This window comes from Apteryx mantelli, chromosome Z (assembly GCF_036417845.1).
Source record: "Apteryx mantelli isolate bAptMan1 chromosome Z, bAptMan1.hap1, whole genome shotgun sequence".
NCBI lineage: Eukaryota > Metazoa > Chordata > Aves > Apterygiformes > Apterygidae > Apteryx > Apteryx mantelli.
The window spans coordinates 51,568,857-51,588,955 of record NC_090020.1 but is presented as its reverse complement, the minus strand read 5'-3'; the positions used below and the strand labels follow the sequence as shown (position 1 = coordinate 51,588,955).

Below are 20,099 nucleotides of genomic sequence, written 5' to 3'. Positions count from 1 at the left end.
AGCTCGAAGAGTTTTCAGTTCCCACCCCTGGAGCTATGACTCCAGATCTCACGGTGTTCAAGATCACCATTGGCCTACGACCCAATCTAGCAAGATGTCAAACAGGGAACTATTAGAAAGCTGCACACCTTTCATGACAATTTCATCAATACCACCATGACTGGAGAACAGGGAAGCTCCCTTTCTTCCTCCTCACACTCGGTTTGGAAACTCTGAAATAGTTTCAGAGCTGGCATTCTAATGGAGACATTTCCCCAGATCCACAAAGCAGCTTGCTACCGCCTGTTTGCACAGGGAATTCTGTTGACCTTCATGCGTGCTCTGCAAGCAGATGAATATAGAACATGCAAAAACAAAAAAACCCCAAACCCCACCACAGTGTGGATGAGAGAGGAGAACTGGTCCTTAAGCTTGTTTCTTCTTTTTTCTCTATTTCGTCTGCTGTTTCTTTCAATAAGTAGAATCTCTTCAATCAAGGATGGCTTCTCCCTAACCATACTTTGGGCAGATAGGCCAGTTTTCTTAAGAAAGAACTCAAATATTCATTTAATAAAAATCTTTCTAAATAACTGCTACTGCTTGAACAGTATTCAGGAATGTGGGAAGATCACAAGAAGATGAAAGGGATTATTCTCCACCATTGAGCCCTGCTAGAATACTATCAGGATGTCTTTTGTTTCCCTCCTACAACCTTATTATTACCTTTCCTGGAACTTGAATCAAAACATTCCGTCTCTTAAATGTGCCTTGAGAGCACCAAATGTGCCTTAGTCATAGACAAGAATCCAAATGTATTTTCAAAAAAAAAAATACACATTTAGCATACGCCCCCCCACAAAGAGCAAATGCAAAGCGTCTGCAACCTGACTGACTGAACGTATGCTGTACTAGTGCTTTGGGATGTACAATAACTTGATTATATTCTAGACATGTTGAAATTCCATGCATATGTAAAAAAAATCCAACACTTCTGGGACCTGGTGGACCTACAGCCCATATCCTGGGCATCAAATCATCAGATTTGCTGTGAATGTGTTGCACAGCTTCTGTGTACATATTTCTCTCTGGAAAATTCTAGACAGAGATAAGATGAATCTGAAAAGGAGATGTAGCTACTTGAATCAATGTAAAAGCTGCAACTTCTAAAAGTTATCAAAAAATTATTTGCAGCTTTTAGACACAGCCTCAAAATGAAAAACTGGGAAAGAGTAAAGTAGAACTGTCAAGTGCCAGTGATTTTTATCCACAGTGACTGGAAAAGAGTATTAGGGAGGGGGAATATTAAGACCTATTTTTATATTCATATTGAGCTTGACAAATGACAAAGTTTTTCATGGAGATGAATTTGTTTGCAGGTTACATTATCCAGAGATGCCATCTTATCTCTGGATAATGTAAGGTGAAATAAGAGAATGTCTAAAAGGACATGCTAGAAGAGTGATTTTATATAGGAAGGCATAGAACCTATAGAAGAAAGGTCACAAAAATCACAAAGAGCAAGTTTTCAGGAAAAGTTCTCCTGATTTTGTTAAAACCAGTCAAACACTGCAAAAGCACTGCAGGTGAGCTGTGCCCAAGAAGTGTCTCTTTTTTTGGTATTCATACTATGCAAGAACTACATCTATGTTCAAATGGCAGAAAATAAAAGAAAACAAAACTCTCCCACTGAAAAATCCTAAAGGCTTCAAGCATTCTTCTTGAAGAAAAGAATTCTCATGCTATCACATTTCATGGGCCTAAATAAAACACAGAAATCACTCATTATTTCCAATAATAGCCTGCAATTACTAAAAAGAAATATAATTGAACTTAAAACATACCACTTTTTTTAGGTATCAAAAAAACTACCTAAGCAGCTCATATGTTTAAGGTTACAGATTTTTCTTTTCCTTTTCTATTTTCTCCCATTCCTATTTAGATTTTAAGTTCCTTAGAGCAAAGACTATCTTCTATTTTATGCAATGCTCTTACAAGTACTTTACACATATTAATTATAATTACTGATAATAGTAATAACGTAAAGTGCTGCTTTGATGAGAGTGTTCTGAAAAGTCATACGTGAAAATTCTGAATCTCAATCTTTTGGCAAAGAAGGTTAAAGATAAGCAGAAAATAGAAACTATTTCCCAAGGTATACCATGTATTGACATAGTACTGAACCATTGTGTTGCTTCAGAAAAATAGTTATTGTTACCATATGTGCTGACTCAAATCAATAAAGGGACAAAGATGTAAACTTCAAACTTATCACTCCCACCATAGAATTTCATTGTATAAAACAAAATCCTACTGAGTATACTTTTTAAAAGTGATTTTGTCTGATGACAAGGCTGTTTGCTTGCCAAAGAATTTGCATCTATTCTGACTTCCCATGACTTATGGTAGGAAATAAATGCATAACACTACACGAATGATCTAATTTGATAAACAAAGACATTACTTTAGACAGAAGCAGAGGGAGAAAAAGATTAGCAGAAACATAACCACGTTGACATCAAAAGTACATGGCTCAGTTTGTGAGATTTCCATTCCTGTTTTTTACTACAAAAATAAGTAATTCTACTAATAGTATTATGTCCTAGTGAAAGCACCTACGACTTTCTAATACTCTAACAATCAAAAGATACAGGATTGATTATTATTGTGAATGGTCAGATATCAATGAACAAAGTACATGTGATATAACCACAAATCTAAGCTCTCAAAACAGCACTGACCTTGCACAGTAACTATAAACAGAGTCTAAGATTTGGGGGGAGTTCCCCATTAGCTAATAGCTAATGCAAATGTTGAAAAAACATTTTAGCAGGTATCACCTGCTAATGCAATAAAGCAGAGCAGAATCACACACATTGATACCATTTTCTTGAATGCTGAAAAAGATGCCAAAGATTCACTTTCCTGAGAATAAACTAGGTGAATGATCTTACTTCTTCGCCTGAAAAGCTGTGTGTAGAAGATTCTCGTTTCCTTTAACAAGTAGATCAAAGAGTAAGAACACGATTTTAGTCTTATTGGCATATTACAATATATGATATTTATTTCTCCACCAACCCAGAAAATGTTGCTATATGGAACCTCCTGCATCTTGATTATACTGTTAAATGTGGGATTTTCTTTTTGGAAAAACTAAGCCCATCAATTGGTAAAATCTGCCACCTACTGGCCAAGCAAAAAAATTATTTTACACCATTAAAGAATAACACCAAAGCACCAAGTTGTACCGATACTTTGTAAGACCTCCCTCCACCCAATTTCTTTTGAACAACAAGAACAAATGGTTGTAAAAAAATACTTTCAATGGCAAGACTCATTTTAATCATCTGCTCTCATCCCCAGAGAACTAGAAGGCTATAATTGCACAAACCTGCCAATAAAATCATCCCTTTTGCCAGCATCTTTGTCCCACACGGTAATATCAATAATTCCGCCTCGTTCTTCATAGAGATGAAAGTCAAACTGCTCCCTCCACTGAGGATTCAAAGTTTTTGGCACAATCTGAAAGGAGAGCAAAAAAAGTCATACTGCATTGTGCTGGCATGCTCTTTCTTGAATTGTAAAATTGATCTTTAGATTCCACTCAGAAAGTGTTTTTGCAGTTTATCTTAAGCAGTGAGGGTTAAAAAAAATAATAATTAAAAAAGGACTATTGGTCAGTCCTTTCATGCCTTTCTGATTCATCAGCAACCTCCAAAATCTTGCAACCTGTCACCTTCAAAAGCCTCCAGAACAAAGGATTTACCCTGGGAATGGATCCATTTTTCTACAGAATAATTACGCCCTATCCTGAGTGACAGTTAGCTACAAAGTTATCTTTCTCGGCCAAAAGGAAAACAAAGCACCTGAAATGACAAGTGGATAGTGATTGAAAGTATTTAAACAGAAACAATTTAATCTTCTCTTCTTTCCCCAGCTACTGTAATATTGGGAGAAAGAGGAATTCAGCTTTACTGTGGTTGACTTTTTTACAGAAGAATGGTTTTTTTTAATGTATTTTACTTCCTTTTCTGTATAATTTAGATAAAAGTAGCTTTGGGGATCATTTTCACTCCAGTTACTTCTGGCAAAAGATATAAGCCCTGGCTGCTAGAACCGAAGGCTTGCAGGTTTTTCCACCACAATGCAATAGCAGGAGTCACACCTGCCCTGAACAAGAATGCAACCTGTCCCATAGCCTCCCTATGAAGCAATCACTACTTTCAAAGTCCACCAGTTCCACCGGCTTGAAGAGTGGAAAAATTAGAGAGGATAAAGAACAAGAAGTACTACAAAAATAAATCCTGAAAGCATAGATTTCTTCATTTGGATTTGTACATGAAAATGCATACACACTTAAAAAATTTTTTTTTTCAAAATGAGTAACATCTATCATAACACTGGGTGACAACACTGATGAAGTTTCATGTAAAAACAAACAAAAACCCCCACAAATGAGAATGGCAGACAATACCTACAGCATACTGAGACTGAAAAATCTGTCAATTAGTCCATGTGCATGCCATTACTTTGGTTTGTTTTATGATTAAAAAAAAAAAACCACCACTTTTGACCTTTTCTGTGCAATAAATCTCTAAGTTAACTTTTACCTTGCTCAGGTTAGTCAAAGCACACAGTTACAAATAGTTCTTTCAGTATCACATCTTTGAAAAGCATCTTTGCTCTATTTCAATCTGGAAAGTGCATCTTCTGATTGTTTCAGAGATGTCTGAAAAGAAGTGCATTCCTTCAGTTTCTTTACAATACTGTTTGCCTCAAAACGTCCTGTTGAAAAGCACCCATGTAAACACTTAAAAAGAATATTTTCTTCTGACTTGTATAATCCAAACAATGACAGAGAAAGAGGCACTAATCTCCTAGTTGATTTTGAAGAAGAATAAAAACATAAATGGAAGTAAAGAGGAAATCTTGAATTGACTCCTTTGATGGCCAATTCAAACCCAGGACAGAAACTAGGATCTGAATTAGGATCCCTTTTCCCTAAAATTTTAATAATAGGGGCATACAGTTTCAAAAGCCAATTTAAACAAATTTGTGAAGATGCAGTAAAAGCAGATTTGACCACTTACATTTGTCCTTAAGAACCCTATCTGAATCCAAACAGTGATCACAGTACCGATCAGTTCACTTGCCTAAGTGAAGACAGCAACTAAATGACTCCCCCCAAAAAAACAACTTTAGCAGGGGCATGGGATGTATGTGTTTTAAAAGCACCTGCTTTCTAATGAATATCCATTAGCTTCTGGTGGAAGAAAAAAAAATATATATATATATATATACACACACATACATACACACATATATATATACACACACACACACATATATAGGAGGCACTTATGCTGTCTTCCTGTTAGTAGAGAAAGCTGATTGCTTTTCCTTTATGTTTTCCCTCAGTATAAAAAAAATAAATGTGGGAAGACTTGATTTTCCAAGTAGAACTGGACAGTTTACGAGTAGTCTGTGGGAATCAACTATTCCTCCATAAGCCTAGTTTCAGATTAGAAGCCCTAAGGATGTCTCATGGGTCTAGGCAAAGCAGGCACCTAAATGTTCATCGTCTCTTCCTCGCTTTGCCTTTCCTACAGCTCTGCAAAACCACACTGGCAGTCTTGGCCACTGAGAGAGGAAGGTCACGTGTGTGCCATCACCAGTGGTCCCAGCATTTTCCAGAAGCAGCAGTCAGCATCAGCAGCCTCCTCCCTCCCTGCCCCACGCACACCGCCATGGGACTAACCAGACTCGCTTCAGAGAGCAGGACAGGAATTTCTACTGGACAAGGTCAGCCTTTGCCCCAGTGGGATTTTACATTCTCCCTAGAAGACCTTCAGCAATCATGCAATTTTCAAACCAAACAGCGACCATGGAAATTAAAGAGAACAGCAAGAAAGCAAAAACTCTCCACAACTATTTTCTCCTCGATCCACGCCCTCCAGCTGGTACCCAAATACATATACATAACTTTAATTAAGCTTATTGCAAGGACACAATGAGGAAGGCGAGAATACAAGCATGATAAATTTGGAGAATAAGAACATGCAAAGGATCCAAAAGGCTACTGGCATCAAACCAGACAGGCAAAAAGGTGGTGGCTGCCAGAATCCCTCTAATGACCTACACCAGTACCCTCCCCAGTGACCACAGACACTAAACAGAACCAGCAGAGTCTGTCTGGAAGATAAGCTTTCCCCACCCTCCCTTCAGTCCTATATTCTCCTCTGTGTGTTTATTATTTTTGTTCATACTTAAACAAAAAACAACACCTAAGCAAAACTCTAGGAGCTTTGGCGGCTAATTAACATAACAAACCTCCAACAGTATTTAAATAATCATGCAGGCAGAAACCACAAACAAACAAAATAGGCTTCAAACGACTTACGGTTCAGGCCACAGTTAAAATTACCTTGCTCTTGTACTTCTGATGCCCCAACCGGAACTTCACGTAGGGATCACTCAGTCCATTTGCATCCATTGCCTTAAGCTCACGACCTTCTATTAAAGTAACACTAACTATACCCCTCCATAGTTGAGATTTTCTGTGCAGATCTGAGAGACGCAAGCTCTGGGTCTGAAACTTTAGGGAATAAAAACATAGATTTAGTTAAACATGCCTAAATGTTTCCTTTGCATTTTAATGTTCAAGTTTTTAAAGAAATGAAAGTAAAGAACCATCTTAACTCATTTTGAAATAATCTGACAGTACATATGTGAACTACATCATAAAGAATTATCTGGAGAGAAATCAAACTGACAAATATGCAGGTAATACCATATGCTGCTTTTGCAAAGCCAAGCAGGACTAATGCTACTTAAGGAAATGTTTGGAAAAAAAAATATTTTTCCTACTTCACTTCCCCCCTCTCTGCCTCTAGAACCAACAACATTATAAAAAAAATTATGAGGTCTCTTTTATTAGTTAGGTATGAGTGAAAGAACTTACAATACAAATAAACATCCAAACCACTTTTATTAAAATAATACAAACAGCATGAGAAGCACAGAGCCAGGAAAAGGAAGGCAATAAACATTCATAACTCCTGTACCACATGACAACAACTACCTGCAGCCCCTAAAATGATGTGGTATTCTCAGAAATTGTAAAGAAAATGGAATTAAACATCAACATAATATTTCAACATTTTCATAGCAGCATTTTGCTGAGCCTCCCTTCAAGGCATGCTAAACAGAACTGTGTGAAACTTGTGGACTGCAAACTCAGACTCTCACTTTTAGGATAAGGCAATTCTCCCTCTCCCCGTATCTCCCCCTCAAACAGCCACCGCATCCATCAGTGAACTCCACTGGGGGCAGGAGAGCAGGGGGTTATAAACTGGAGTAACTTAAAATCAGCTGCAGCTTGCTCTGAGCCATGCCGGGTACAAACTGCCACCAGAGAGCTCTAGAGGTGACAAGCCACCTCTGCACTCTGGAGGCTGCAGTGCATTGGAGGGTTAAGATCCCCTAGAAGCTCTCCCTTTTTTTCCTGAAATTGTATTAGATCAAGATTACCTGACCTAAAAATCAAAACATTAGCTAGCTAAGCAATATTTAAACTCACCAATTACTGCTTCCAGGAACCAAAAAACCCTCACGTCTGCACGGCTACTCAGCTACCTACATATATTGAAGCAGCATTTTTTTTTTTTCATTACAGCAAGTAGTTTGAGTAACAAAGGCTTTATGGGCTCTGAAACAAAAATCTTCTGTACAATAAAACTGCACGAGTGGTGTAGCTAACCATGCAACACATCTCCAATAGCCCTGTCAGGGGTTTTCAACGCAAACTTGGTTTGAGTCTTTCAGATGGTAAATGTATTTGGATGGTTACAGCTATGCATATGGCTTGGGCAGGATCTTTATTATCCAGAGAAGACTGTGAAACATATAGTGGAGTATAATCACTGGATTATAATCTGCACTCACCAGATTCCAGAGAAAAGTGTTACACATGGGGCCTAGGTTCACTGGGGTTGCAGAAAATCTAAGTAACATGCTGTTAGCAGTATTTCAGAAATCATCATGGCCATGTATTTTTATTTTCTAATGACTATTCATTCCACGCGTCATGGTTCACTCCCAAAAATATTTCAGTATATTTAGTTAAGATTTATCTCGCTAAAGTGAAGGGTTTGACTGTGGAGAAACTTCTCAAAGCTATTTCTCCAAAGGCCAACAGAACTACTGTTTGCTGTGAAGTGGAATAACCTTTACACTTAGCCAATTTTATCTGACTCTACCCTTCCACTTTAAAAATGATCATATTTTCTCTTACATTCTTTTTTTTAACCTGCTACTGAACCTGGCCCTAGCCTCCTAAACATTAACTAAAAGACTAAAAATTTGGGAGAAAAGTATTTTTAACTAAAGTTCAAATGCTGTTTTCACAGTGCTGTGTTATCTCACATGTTATTTTTAACAACACACGGACCCAGGAAATCCACACGTCCCGGTATCCCTCAGCTTGCTGTGACCTTTGAGACCATAACCCAGTGCAGTATGTAACACGTCCTGCCACCTGATGCAAAGAGGAGGGATGTCACAGAGATCATGACAAACAAACAGAGGCCAATGTTTTTGACAGGGACAGCATATGCTATATTGCACTCAGATACAGCACTCAGATAAGATGCCTTCTACCTTGGTACAAAAATGGACTATCTTATTAAAACAGCAACTGCAAACCAAAGGATATCAAGAATTCAAGTAATCTTCCTGTGTCTGTAGTAGAACGACATTTGATATATGACATAAAGCCAGCAGTGTGACAGCAGAAAGCAGAAACCCTGTGAAAATCAGGGCACAAATGGGAAACTCAGCTGCGAGAAGAGATTTCATTTACAACACAGTAACATTATTAAACTTGTGAATTTTTTCTCACCACAAATACCCCTTAGTAGGCAGGCTACAGTCAACAACTTCCAAAGACTTGTCCCATGAATAAGTGGTAGATTTTTTTTCTTGTTGTTCCAGTTTCTTAGATGGTTTAGAGTAAAAGAAAAACTGAATAGTAATTAACCAAAACTGACTCTGCCCTGAACATAGGGTGATGGGAAACTTAGGTTGTTGAAATAAAATGAGGGTCAAGATATGTTTAGAAAGAGAGTTTATACTGGGATAGAAGCAGTGGTATAGTTGAGACTTCTGGTTCTGCAAAGAATACACAGTTTTCCTTTGGAGCTAAGTGGGAAACACAACAATTTTATAGTCTCCTTCAGAATATTATCATGAAAACAAGCATTAGTTTGCATTTACTACTGTTGAATTCTTTTAAAGGAAAACTTAAAAAAAAAAGTATCAAGCATTACTGTATAGTTCTGTACCTCACTAATCACAAATGAGGCAGTGAATCATTTAGAGAGTACACTTGATCTAAAGTCCATATTTTCAACAGCTCTTAAAATAATTTGCTGCATTACAGCAGCTGCCTCCACATAAAAATACTGATTTTTTTATGACCAGTAGGGAGTTTCATCAACCAAGATAATTTACATATGAGGTGGCAGGGCCAGATCTAAATGATCAAGCACAGAGCATAAAATGACAGATGGGTCAAACAGGAGTTTACAAGAGTCAGGCAGAAATCCTGAGAGCAAATGTTCATGTTTTGCTTGAGAAAGCCCTTTTGGGTCACAGCCAGATCTTTACAGTTTATGACATGCAAAGAGACTATCAGAGCCCACTGGTATGTTGACTGATAGTAAAGCTATAAAATCTCAGTTTCAGTCTGCTGGAATAAAGGAAGTTGGCTGTTAAAAGTGATATGAGCTAGTTGTTGCTGTTGCTTCTTTGAGATGGGGAAATTTGGACCACAGTGGTGCTCTTTTCTCCCTGTCTTTATTGGTAACACACAGATCCACGAAAAGCAAGCTGCAAAAGGAAAGCCTACAAAAAGAGCAAGGCCATAGCTAGCTGGAGCTAAAGCTTTTGAGATTTCCTGGAAATGAAAGATGGGCTATTTTGCCTTCTCCAAAGCCTTCCTTATCCTGAGAAATTACAGATATTGACATTACCTCTAGTTTCACAAGGTCATTTTCATAAGATTTCAAGGCAAATTTGCCCCAAAAGCTGATATATAGAAAAATAAGACAGACTTCACATTGTAGACTTCTTTCGCTATAACTTCATTTCACTAGGTGATGCTGATACATTTTTAATTACCTAAATACCCTTTGTAAATCCAGCCCATACCAAGTTAGTTATAATGCCAGAAAGGAGAACCTTATAGCAAAATGAAGAAGTGTGCACAGATCTTTCCAAACTCATCCTATGAAAGAATGTTTCTTGAAATTAGTTTTTACAGAACTTATTTCCGTCAGAAAATAGGTAACGCATATAGATCCTGGCTTCCCTCTGCTGCCTCAAACAGATAAAACCATGAAAAAATTGCATAGTTTTTAATTCCTCTGGAAATAGGTAGAAAGTTAAGCTTAATAGTTCCATCTGGAAATGGCCATACTGTCTATCTAATGCTACAACTGTAAAAGAAGCAAGGTCAAGATCTCAGGTCACAACTAACTGTTATTAATTTGAGATTATTATTCACAATTATGCACTTATTTGCAGGCATGGAGACTCTCACCTGCCATATTCTAAACCAAAAAATTAATGCAGCTTGCATAGGGTGAAGCATTCTTTCTTTTTTTCTAAAATGAAAATTAGACTTTTGAAAAGGAGTCTTTTATGTCAAAGGATAATCAAAACTGCTTTTGAGAGAAAAACTCCCATCTTCTCATATCCATACACTGTCTGATCTAATGCTTCTACAACAAGCAACACGTAAAAATAATAATTTCTTATCTGATAGACCTAGCTTTTATTTGTGTTCCAACCATTCTGTTTCTATGCGAGGTAGTGTGAGGGCTAGAGATCCAAAGAGCAGAAAAACTGCTGATACAACAGTGGAATTGTTACCCATATTAGATATGATTAGTATACTTAGAATACAATTGCAGAGCCAAAAAATGACCTTACAGCATGGCTAATATTCTGTATATGGTCACACATTACTGGGTAGCATGTGTGTCTAAACCAGCTAGGCTTAGCCAGAACCTAGGTGTCATTTCTAGTTCTGGGTATTGCACACTCCTAAAATCAGACCTCTTCAGTGGCGCTCTCCGCGGGACACAGCGCAGTGATGTCTTGCTGCCTTTAAGGAAGGCATCATCTCAGACGGACCAAGGCTTCTGCACAGTGCCTGTGCATTGCATTTAAGTTGTGAACTGGGCTTCTGTTTTAACGAAGGACAAGACTGCAAGAACACGTTCTTAATGAACGTACTAGTCACCATCACTTTACTGTTACTTTCTTCAAAAGAAGAGAACTCTTAATAAGTACTTTTGAAAATCCTGCAAGTATCTAAGTACATCTTCAGGTATCTAAGTAACCTTTGAAAAATCCAGTCCAAAATGAGTTAGAGAAGCCTCAAGATCTGTCCCTCTCCAAATACCGACCTTCTCAATGATGAACTTCCGTGCTGTGCAAAGTTCCGCCTCTCTCACTTGCATGTCCTTGTGCCCAGGTGGTGACGTGAACAGACTCTGCTCTTACTACACCTCCCTCTTGTCACACACACCACTAGGATACACTGCTGTGCGCTATGCTTGAACAGGAACTCTACCGTTCAAGAACAGTTCAGCAGTTAAGAGATGAAAGAAGCTAATGGCCACATATTGCTTCTCAGGCATAATTTTTCATTCATCTTTCTAGATTACTAAACTGTCTGAAATTAAATACAGCAATCTGTCCTCACATGATTTATTGCCCAACACAAAAGGCATTTTCTACCTACTTTGATAAAGACACTCTCCCTTCTGTCATGAATACGTCTGTACAGCTCCCCTAAAAATACTGAGTACGTATCAGTGCCATTGAAGACAGAATTTGAAGAGGGTACCTAACACAAACTTATTTTAAATAAAAGTTCTAAAAATTAAGTAATGCAGTTGTATGACCTGCAAAGACATCCCTAAACAAAGTGGTTTTTTTGGTTGGGAACCTTTAAATACCAATCACGAAAATAAAATGAGAATAATACTCCTCTCCATTGTGAATGGTTCGGCACACGTACAAATACAAAAGAACGAATCAAAACCAGCATGGTAAAAGACTGCTGCAAATTCAAGTAAGAAGTCAGAATTCTTCTCCCCAAATTTCTAGGATGCTTGCATGGCTTGGACAAAATCTGTAAAATAAAGTTTGAGAATGTCAATAGACACAGCTGCTACTTACATGTACTTACACACACAGACATTAAGCTACAAAAGGGCCTTCAATGGGATCATAAGATTCTTTTAAAGGTTTGCTCTGTTGTGACCGAACAAGTTTCATAAATGAACTAGTACTGGCAATTACCATAATAAGGAACGTTTATATTAATTTCCTACCAATAACAATTTACAATTTAAGGATCTACAAAATGCAACATTATATTTATATCTAATTCTAGGAGAAACTAACTTAACCCATTCAGAAGCTGAGAAATTTACAGTTTTTAATGTGTCAGTCATGTTAAATCTGGTTTAGGATATTTACTATAAAAACCTGATATTGTTGCTGTAGTATCAATCTTATGATAACATGGTAACATTTGTAATAAGAGCTGATTCTTTTGCAGCATTTCATGCATTTTTATGGTTTGCAAAGTCCAACAATTGTGCATTCTATGCAAGTGCTGGGAAAGCTGAAACTGCATTTACTGGAGCAAGCTCATGTGTAGTACGATGAAGGTGGTGACTAAGTCAAGAGGAGTTAAAGCACTCGCCATGCCTTAGATTTCCTGGGAAAGGACAGAAACATTTACACAAGACAAAAATGCACTGGCAAGAGCTGTCAGAGAGGTGCTGTGTCAGTACATTCCTAACCTTCACCCTTCTCTTCCTCCTAGTAATTCCTGTTGGAAATTATAGCTGCTCTATGGGAGAGTAAACTGATCTCCTGCTGACCCTGCTATTGCCTCGGATGACCAGTGTCACCACTGCCCCAACGAAGAAGTGAACCTGACACAAGGTAGCACAGTGGCTACGACGACTTGATGGGATCTTCCTGCGTTTTTGCAATTGCGAGCATGAACACAGAAAAGCTCACACTGAAATCCTACTCAGCTGTTTTGATTAACCATATCAGCTGTTATCTTTCACATACAAGTAATGCAAATATAAGCCTCACAAAATATTTGCATAATTTTTATAACCAGATGTCTAACAGCCACTATTTGCAGGGTATCTGTTCTGACATTTTTTACTTCTATTCCATTATTTAGTAGATTTCCTTCAAGCACTATTTACTGCTGCTAAATTGACATCTAGAACCTCATGGCTTACACAAGTGAGCATCTTCTCAATCATAAAATATTTTTCTTAAGAACATAAAGCAAATATTCCCACATTCTATTTTGAGTTTCTACACAGCTTTGATTGAAAGATTCTGATCTGATTGCAAATTCCTTCGATTAAGAAATACCATACAACTCCATGCTTCCATTTATCTCTGTAATCCTTAAATCATCATTTGCTATTTTCAGTTTCTTCTCTACTCAAGAGGCATCTCATTCCAGTGGAAAAGCATTTTTCAATTTTAAAATAACACAAATGCTTCATAAAGCTTTTTATATTAAGAAAAGATAAATCAGTGATCACAAACTAAATATTTTGAGTTAGGCACAAAAGTATCAAGTAATTAGGCCATAGCTTTGGGCATTTTAGTTTGTGCAACTGGGACAGGCTTCTTTTTAGAAAAGCATATATAATAAATCTTAAAAATAAGCAGCAATGAGGAGTTGAAAGCATATCACATTTTACAGAACATTTTTGTTTAAAATGTAGGTTTTTTCTTAAAATGTATGTAAAATTTCTTCTAATGCTGACTTAAAGTCTTAACAGTAATCTAAATGCAAATTAAAAATTACTGTAATTCATTTGCTGTAGGCAGTAAATATACTCTTTTATCATCAATTGTAATTAATTGAAAGTAGCTTCTCAGTTACGACTTCTGGATGATAAAATGTTTTTACTCTTAGTTTATACATAACCTATTGCAACTCAGACTCCTTATCTTCATTTCTGGGAAGAACAGATCTTTGGTTCCAATTGATCAGTCACATGCTCAGCACATATTAATAATCTAAATTAAGATTATTATTACATTTTAGTGTAATTTAGTCTTTTATTTAGAGTCCTAAGCTTATCATTGGTATTACGAGACAAAAGAGAAGGTATGAGAGAAGAGAAGGTGACATCTTTTCTTCACATTTCCCTCCAGAATTTACCAGAATACTATGGTTTGATAGGAAATAGCTGATAAATGTTATATGTCTTTTTCCCCCCTCACTGTGTTTGGCTAAAGATGCCAAATCATTTGTTTCTCTACTTGTCCTTAAATTAAAGGACTCAAAAGGTTTTACTGACATGTTCTTAATGTGCCCTTAGTGCAGCAAGTTTAACTACGCCCTCCAGACTTAAAGTCTAATCCTGCTTGAATTAAATTCAATGGCAATTCTGTTTCAGATGTGAGAAAGACAAGAGTAGAGCCTTATTCAGCTGAAAATAATTTTCAGTTAAATGAACAGTATTTCTGACAGAGGTCTCTTAGCTTTGACTAAAAGGTTCTGTCTTCATTAAAATTCCTTTCCTCAACTAATTATCCTTACATAGGAAAAGACAGTAAAAGCTAAACTTATTTCTTGGCATACAAATTGTAAATAAAGGTACTGAGCGTATCAATTAGATATTTGTAAGAGTAGGATTTAACAAAATAAGCTATTTATGTGGGATAGCACCTCGCTTGCCCTCCAGCACATCTGGTCAAAAATTTTCCAGTTAAACAGCTGACCATCAGGAAATGCTGTTCAGAGAAAATCCTAATACTATCTGAGAACATGCCAATTTCATCAGCACTTTTAACAGAAACAAGGAATACAACCGATCGCGTTGGCCCATCTTCCTGGCTTTTGACTGCCTATCCTCCTTTCCAGTATCTACAGGCTTACCAACTCATCAGTTCACAGCTTAGCGAACACACAAGCTGTAAGATCTCCCAGGTTCTTCACTGCACCCCTCACCTCCAAGCTGGCAGCTAGGGAGGACAACAGTTGCCTACGAGGCAAGATGATCATATGCCAAAACTACACTCACTCTCAATTTGGAAGACAAAAACTAACACTGAGACACTGAACTTGGTCACTCCTGTAGTCCTGCCCTGTAAATTAAGCAAGCAGAAAGGGAGGATATATTGGTAACTAAACAAACCAAACTTAATTTCTAAATGTGTTCCTGCCTGAAAACCCAGAATGAGAACATACAGGTGCTACACTCTCCTCTCAATTACTGAGCTAAACATAGATATTCTGCTTATTTATGTAATACGCTATAAGTACCCTATATAAACTCAACAGAATTTCTTGGCAGATATCATACCTTGGTACACGCATCTTAGATTGTGTTCTTTGCTGTCCTATGGGACTATAAACGCTATGAAGTTTAAGAAGGTTCTGAGATGAAAGCCAAATAGGTTAGTCACATCTCTCTTTTCTGGGAATGACCAGTAATCCCACATTATGTAAAATCCCTCTATGTTACAGCACAAGCTGGGAGACATAAAGCATCTGTAAACATTATGCAGAGTCTTAGTCTTTCAGTCTTCTACAAAGAGGCTTTCTACATGCTCTGCAATTATTAATGACTTAACATCCAGCAATGATTGCAAGTAAACCAATCTGACCAAGTAACTTCACTTGACCTGTTAATTTCTCCCATTTTCTCTCTATTCATTCTAACTTATTTCAGTTTACAGCAAAACTTCATTCCAAATACCATTGCTTAGTTTCCTCTTACAGGCTATTTCATTAATAGTTGAACATTCCAAAATTTTCCTCCAAATTAAAAAAAAAAGTATAATTTTTTGTTTCATTCTAACTCTAAAATGTGTATATAAATTGTGCCCAAATCACTGTGATAAAACATATCCACCCGTGTCTAGGGAAGAGACTAGCTTAATTTGTATCATGGGAGATACTGCGAGGGGCAAAAACAGCTTTCTGATGGAAATGGTAGTTAAGCATTGGAATCGACTCTCTAGGGAGGTTGTAGAATATTCATCACTGCAGATTTTTACAGACAGATTAGACAAACACCTGTCAAACATAGTTTAGCTATCATTGTTCCTGCTCGAGGGTAGGAAGACAACTTTTCAGGGTGTTAGTCCTATTATCTGTATTTTTCACACCTGTCCTACACACAGATTTTTAAATATCCAAGATACTTGAAATTCTGGGAAATGAGGTTCAGTCTGTTCACCGACACACTCTGCCTTGCCATTGGCCCCATCTATCTCTCTCAGACAGCCCTGTGCTCTTCCAAAGTTAAACTTCCAAGCAAATTATACCCATGTTATCCTGCAGGAATTGGTAAAATAGCACAATCTAAATAGCACTGTCCCCTTACCCTTTTCTGAATTAACCTCCTGTAAGCATATACCAAACTGTACAGCAACACAGAGAACAGATGATAAAATATTTACTATCTTCATATTCCTTTCAAAAAAGGCTGCCTGCTCTGAAAAAAATGTAATGTTATATGAAAGAGAGAATCTCAAAGAAAAGGCTTCTGCTTAAACTAAAAGAAACAATAATTGTCAAATGCTGATAAAATTACTTGACAACTTTAAAAAAATAAAAATAAATAAGTAAACTGCATACATCTAAAAAGCATAACATTTTACTCTTCCAGAGGAAGTACTGTCTGCAAAGTCAACGCTTACTAGTAGGAGTTAACAACCACAAAATATTTCACATTGTGCAACAAAAAGAAACATTTTTTTTAAATGCATGCAAGCTCTTCCTATCCCCCTTCCATTTCCACGCTATGATTAAAAAAAAAATGTTGATTTTGGCTGGAAAATACATTTGCTCTGAAGTGTAATTACTGTTTCATTGACCACAAGTCCGGTATTTATCCTTTCGACCTCAACATTGCTGTACATTATGCAAGTGCTAGAAGCAGTAAGATTTTATCTGGATGAAAAAGAAAAAAAGCTGCTGGCAGTAAAGGTAAGACAAAAAAAAACGTAAGGAAATTTCATCATCAGAAGCTAAGAGAGTAAGCATGAGCAGGAAGTATTTAACTAAAAGAACATCTTCATTTTGTACAAGGGAAAAATACTACATTTAAAGAGTCTTGTCTTTTCTGTGTCATCAGCTTTAGGATTAATAATGGTAAAGACAATTTTAAGCTTTTTTTTTTTTTTTTTTAAGACAGCACTGCACTGAACATAGTATACAAATGACAAGGAGAAAGACTGTAATATGTGTATTTCTTATTCAGTGTTCTGCTGCCAACATTTTAACAGGCTCTCTTCCCATACCCTTTCATCAGCTATTGATTAAGACTCTGTGCTGTGGAGAAATAGTAAATAAGGAGTTAGAATTGATTTTTTTCCTGAACATTTTCATAAGGAAACATTAATAGGACATTAACATTTTTCTTTCAAGAGTAAAAAGAAAACTTTTTCCAATTCATCTGTGCTGGCTCATGCTAGAAGTAGTATGTCTTCTTTCTCAAACAACTTGTAATTTGAGGATTCTGTAATGGAAATCACTTCAAGAAGCAGCACTATCCACCACACTGTCATAGGCAGTGTTGACTATGAGTAATGAATTACCGCTTTGGCAATTTTAGGCATTTCTGTGCTCCTGCTCTATCTAAACCACAACATAACAGTGTTTGATCAAATTAGATCTGGTATCTAGAAAGTTTAGAAAGCAATGCAGGATGAAGGAGGTCTTTTTCCCCTCAAACCAAATAGCAAGAGCAATCAGAAAAAGTTGCCAGGAATTGCCAGGAACAAAATGAAAGAAATATAAGAACACAGTATCAATTCTTCATGGGTGGGAGAAGCCCATCGAGAGAAGCAGGTGAAATGGATGGAAAAGAAATGTCCATTCCATAGAAGAGTTTATGAAGAGAAACTAGGCTGCAGGCTACAATCCAGGAGGTACAGCAAACAGATAGAAAAGGCTGTATCTTAAACAGAATAATTAGGTACAAGTAAAAAACTTGCCCTAATGAAAAACTGGTGGAAGAAAGCAGAATAGGTCAGATTCCATACATGAAGTGGAAAGTCCATTTGCATTGGTGAAAGCTTTTCTAATAGCTGTATAAGGAAATAAAAGTAAAAAGAAAGTAATAAGAAAGCAAAAAATCCTCTATTTGGCTTAAATGAATTACTCAGACTATTCAGATCTTACGCGCCCTTTCTTTTTTCTGTAGCACTTATCTGCTAACCCACAGGATATCTAAGGAATTGATCTCTAAACCATAGGAACAGAGGCATGGACACATGGAGATTAGTGGGCAACCCCCCAGTTCACAGATATGTGAACAAAATGTTAAATAACCTATTTCCCTTTTGACTTGAGGTGTAACGAATCTTAGGACAGAACGAGTGGTAATCATTCTTGTAACTGCTAGAAATGAAGCTACTTCCTCTACCAGCCTACTCAGGAGATGTCATACCTGGGAAGCTGTAATCACTGATCAGCAGTTTGATTCAGGCCAACATCAAGATTGTGGCAGATGAAAGCAAACAGTCAACTGATGCAGAACAGTTAACTGACTGCAGAACTGAATGCAATTTGTAATTTCCCAGCAAAGATGATATGGTTTGTCTGGTTTCTTGTTTGTTGTTGTTGTTACTGTTTTTCATAGCCCACTGGGAGCCTCCTTTTGCTGAAGACAAGAAGGTTGATTTTCTTTTTCATAGGACTGACTTCTAAATAGTTTGAATTTCATTTTTGCTAGATTCAGGGAAAGATAAGCTGTCCCTCTGACTGAGATAGTGTGAGTGAACTAGCTCCTATGAACTCCTATCAAGAGGATGATTGGAATAAAGCAAACAAGGGGGGGAAAAAATCAACAAAAGTGGAAAATATATTGCTGCAACACCACTAGTGTTGTGTAAACACAAGTTTACACACAAAATAGGTAAGATACATAGGTGCATTTACCTGGATATTTCATGAGACCCTAACTTCATCTTTAGGATGCACGCGGGGAACAGAATTTGGAATAGAGATTCAGAATTTGGCCAAAGTAATTTTTCATATATGTATACGAATACTGTGATATAGAAGATTAGTTACCATTCATTTTACAACTATTATTCAAGCTAGATGGAACAACAAGCAAGTAATGCAGATCATGAACACCAGTTACGCCATACTGCTCTGCATAATCATATCTTAGCTTTAGGCTATATATGCCACAGAATAGCTAGATTTAAAGTATATGAGAGTTTTAAAAAACATCTTACTTCATCTCAATCTGTAAAATCCTATTAATAGAAATGTCATTGTAAAGACTTTGGAGAGTTAAGAGAATACATTTAAGAAATTTTATAGAGATATCTACAAATGATGACTTAAAAAATTTAATATTCAGTTTTCTCGGCTTTCAGGAATGTAAGACAAATACTTCCTCAAGAAAAAGGATCTCCTATAAGAGGTTTTCTCCATTATTTAATAGGATAAAGTACCTGTTTCTAGACGTCTCAAATTTGTGAATGATGTCTCATTTAATACTGATCATCCTGCACCCTTAAGCACAGCAATTTTTTGAGGGCATTCTTTGTAAATAAAGATTTTTTCATTTGTTTTAATGACAGCCATTCAAAGATTTGGAATTCTAGGAGAGCTCCACAGGAAAAGGGAGCAGATTACAACAAAGGTGACTTCAGTTATAAAACAATGCAGTTTATCACACAGTTCTGTAGTTTAACAGAGAGATATCATCAAGGACTTCTGCTGATACATCATATACTTATACTTAATATATATACAGTATATATGCATTACATATTTAGGTAAATTATAAATTTAGCTTAGATAAATGTAGAGAAATGCCATATTTAAATTCAGACTTTCTCTAGTGGCCAAATCTTTTGATACGGCTCTTTGTGAATGGCAACTATTGAATGAAGTGCTATCAAATGAATGCAAAGTAAAAGAACACATAAGTAATTCAGCTGAACAGTTCTGAAGAATTCCCAACTATCATGTTGTACCATTCATTCAGGATTATCAGGGCTGACAACGGTGTCAATTACAAATGAAG

The 20,099-nt window shown here is 36.8% G+C and overlaps 1 protein-coding gene across 1 annotated transcript in view; it reads right to left on the bottom strand.

Annotated features, from left to right (window-relative positions):
- The window catches only part of MCTP1 (multiple C2 and transmembrane domain containing 1), a 297,839-nt gene that overhangs the window by 131,117 nt on the left and 146,623 nt on the right, over positions 1–20,099 (bottom strand). Inside the window, exons 7-8 of the mRNA XM_067315354.1 lie at positions 6,401–6,571; positions 3,368–3,498 (exon numbers count right to left, since the gene is read on the bottom strand). Coding sequence (XP_067171455.1) covers positions 3,368–3,498; positions 6,401–6,571 — 302 coding nt within the window. The remainder of the gene's footprint in view (positions 1–3,367; positions 3,499–6,400; positions 6,572–20,099) is intronic.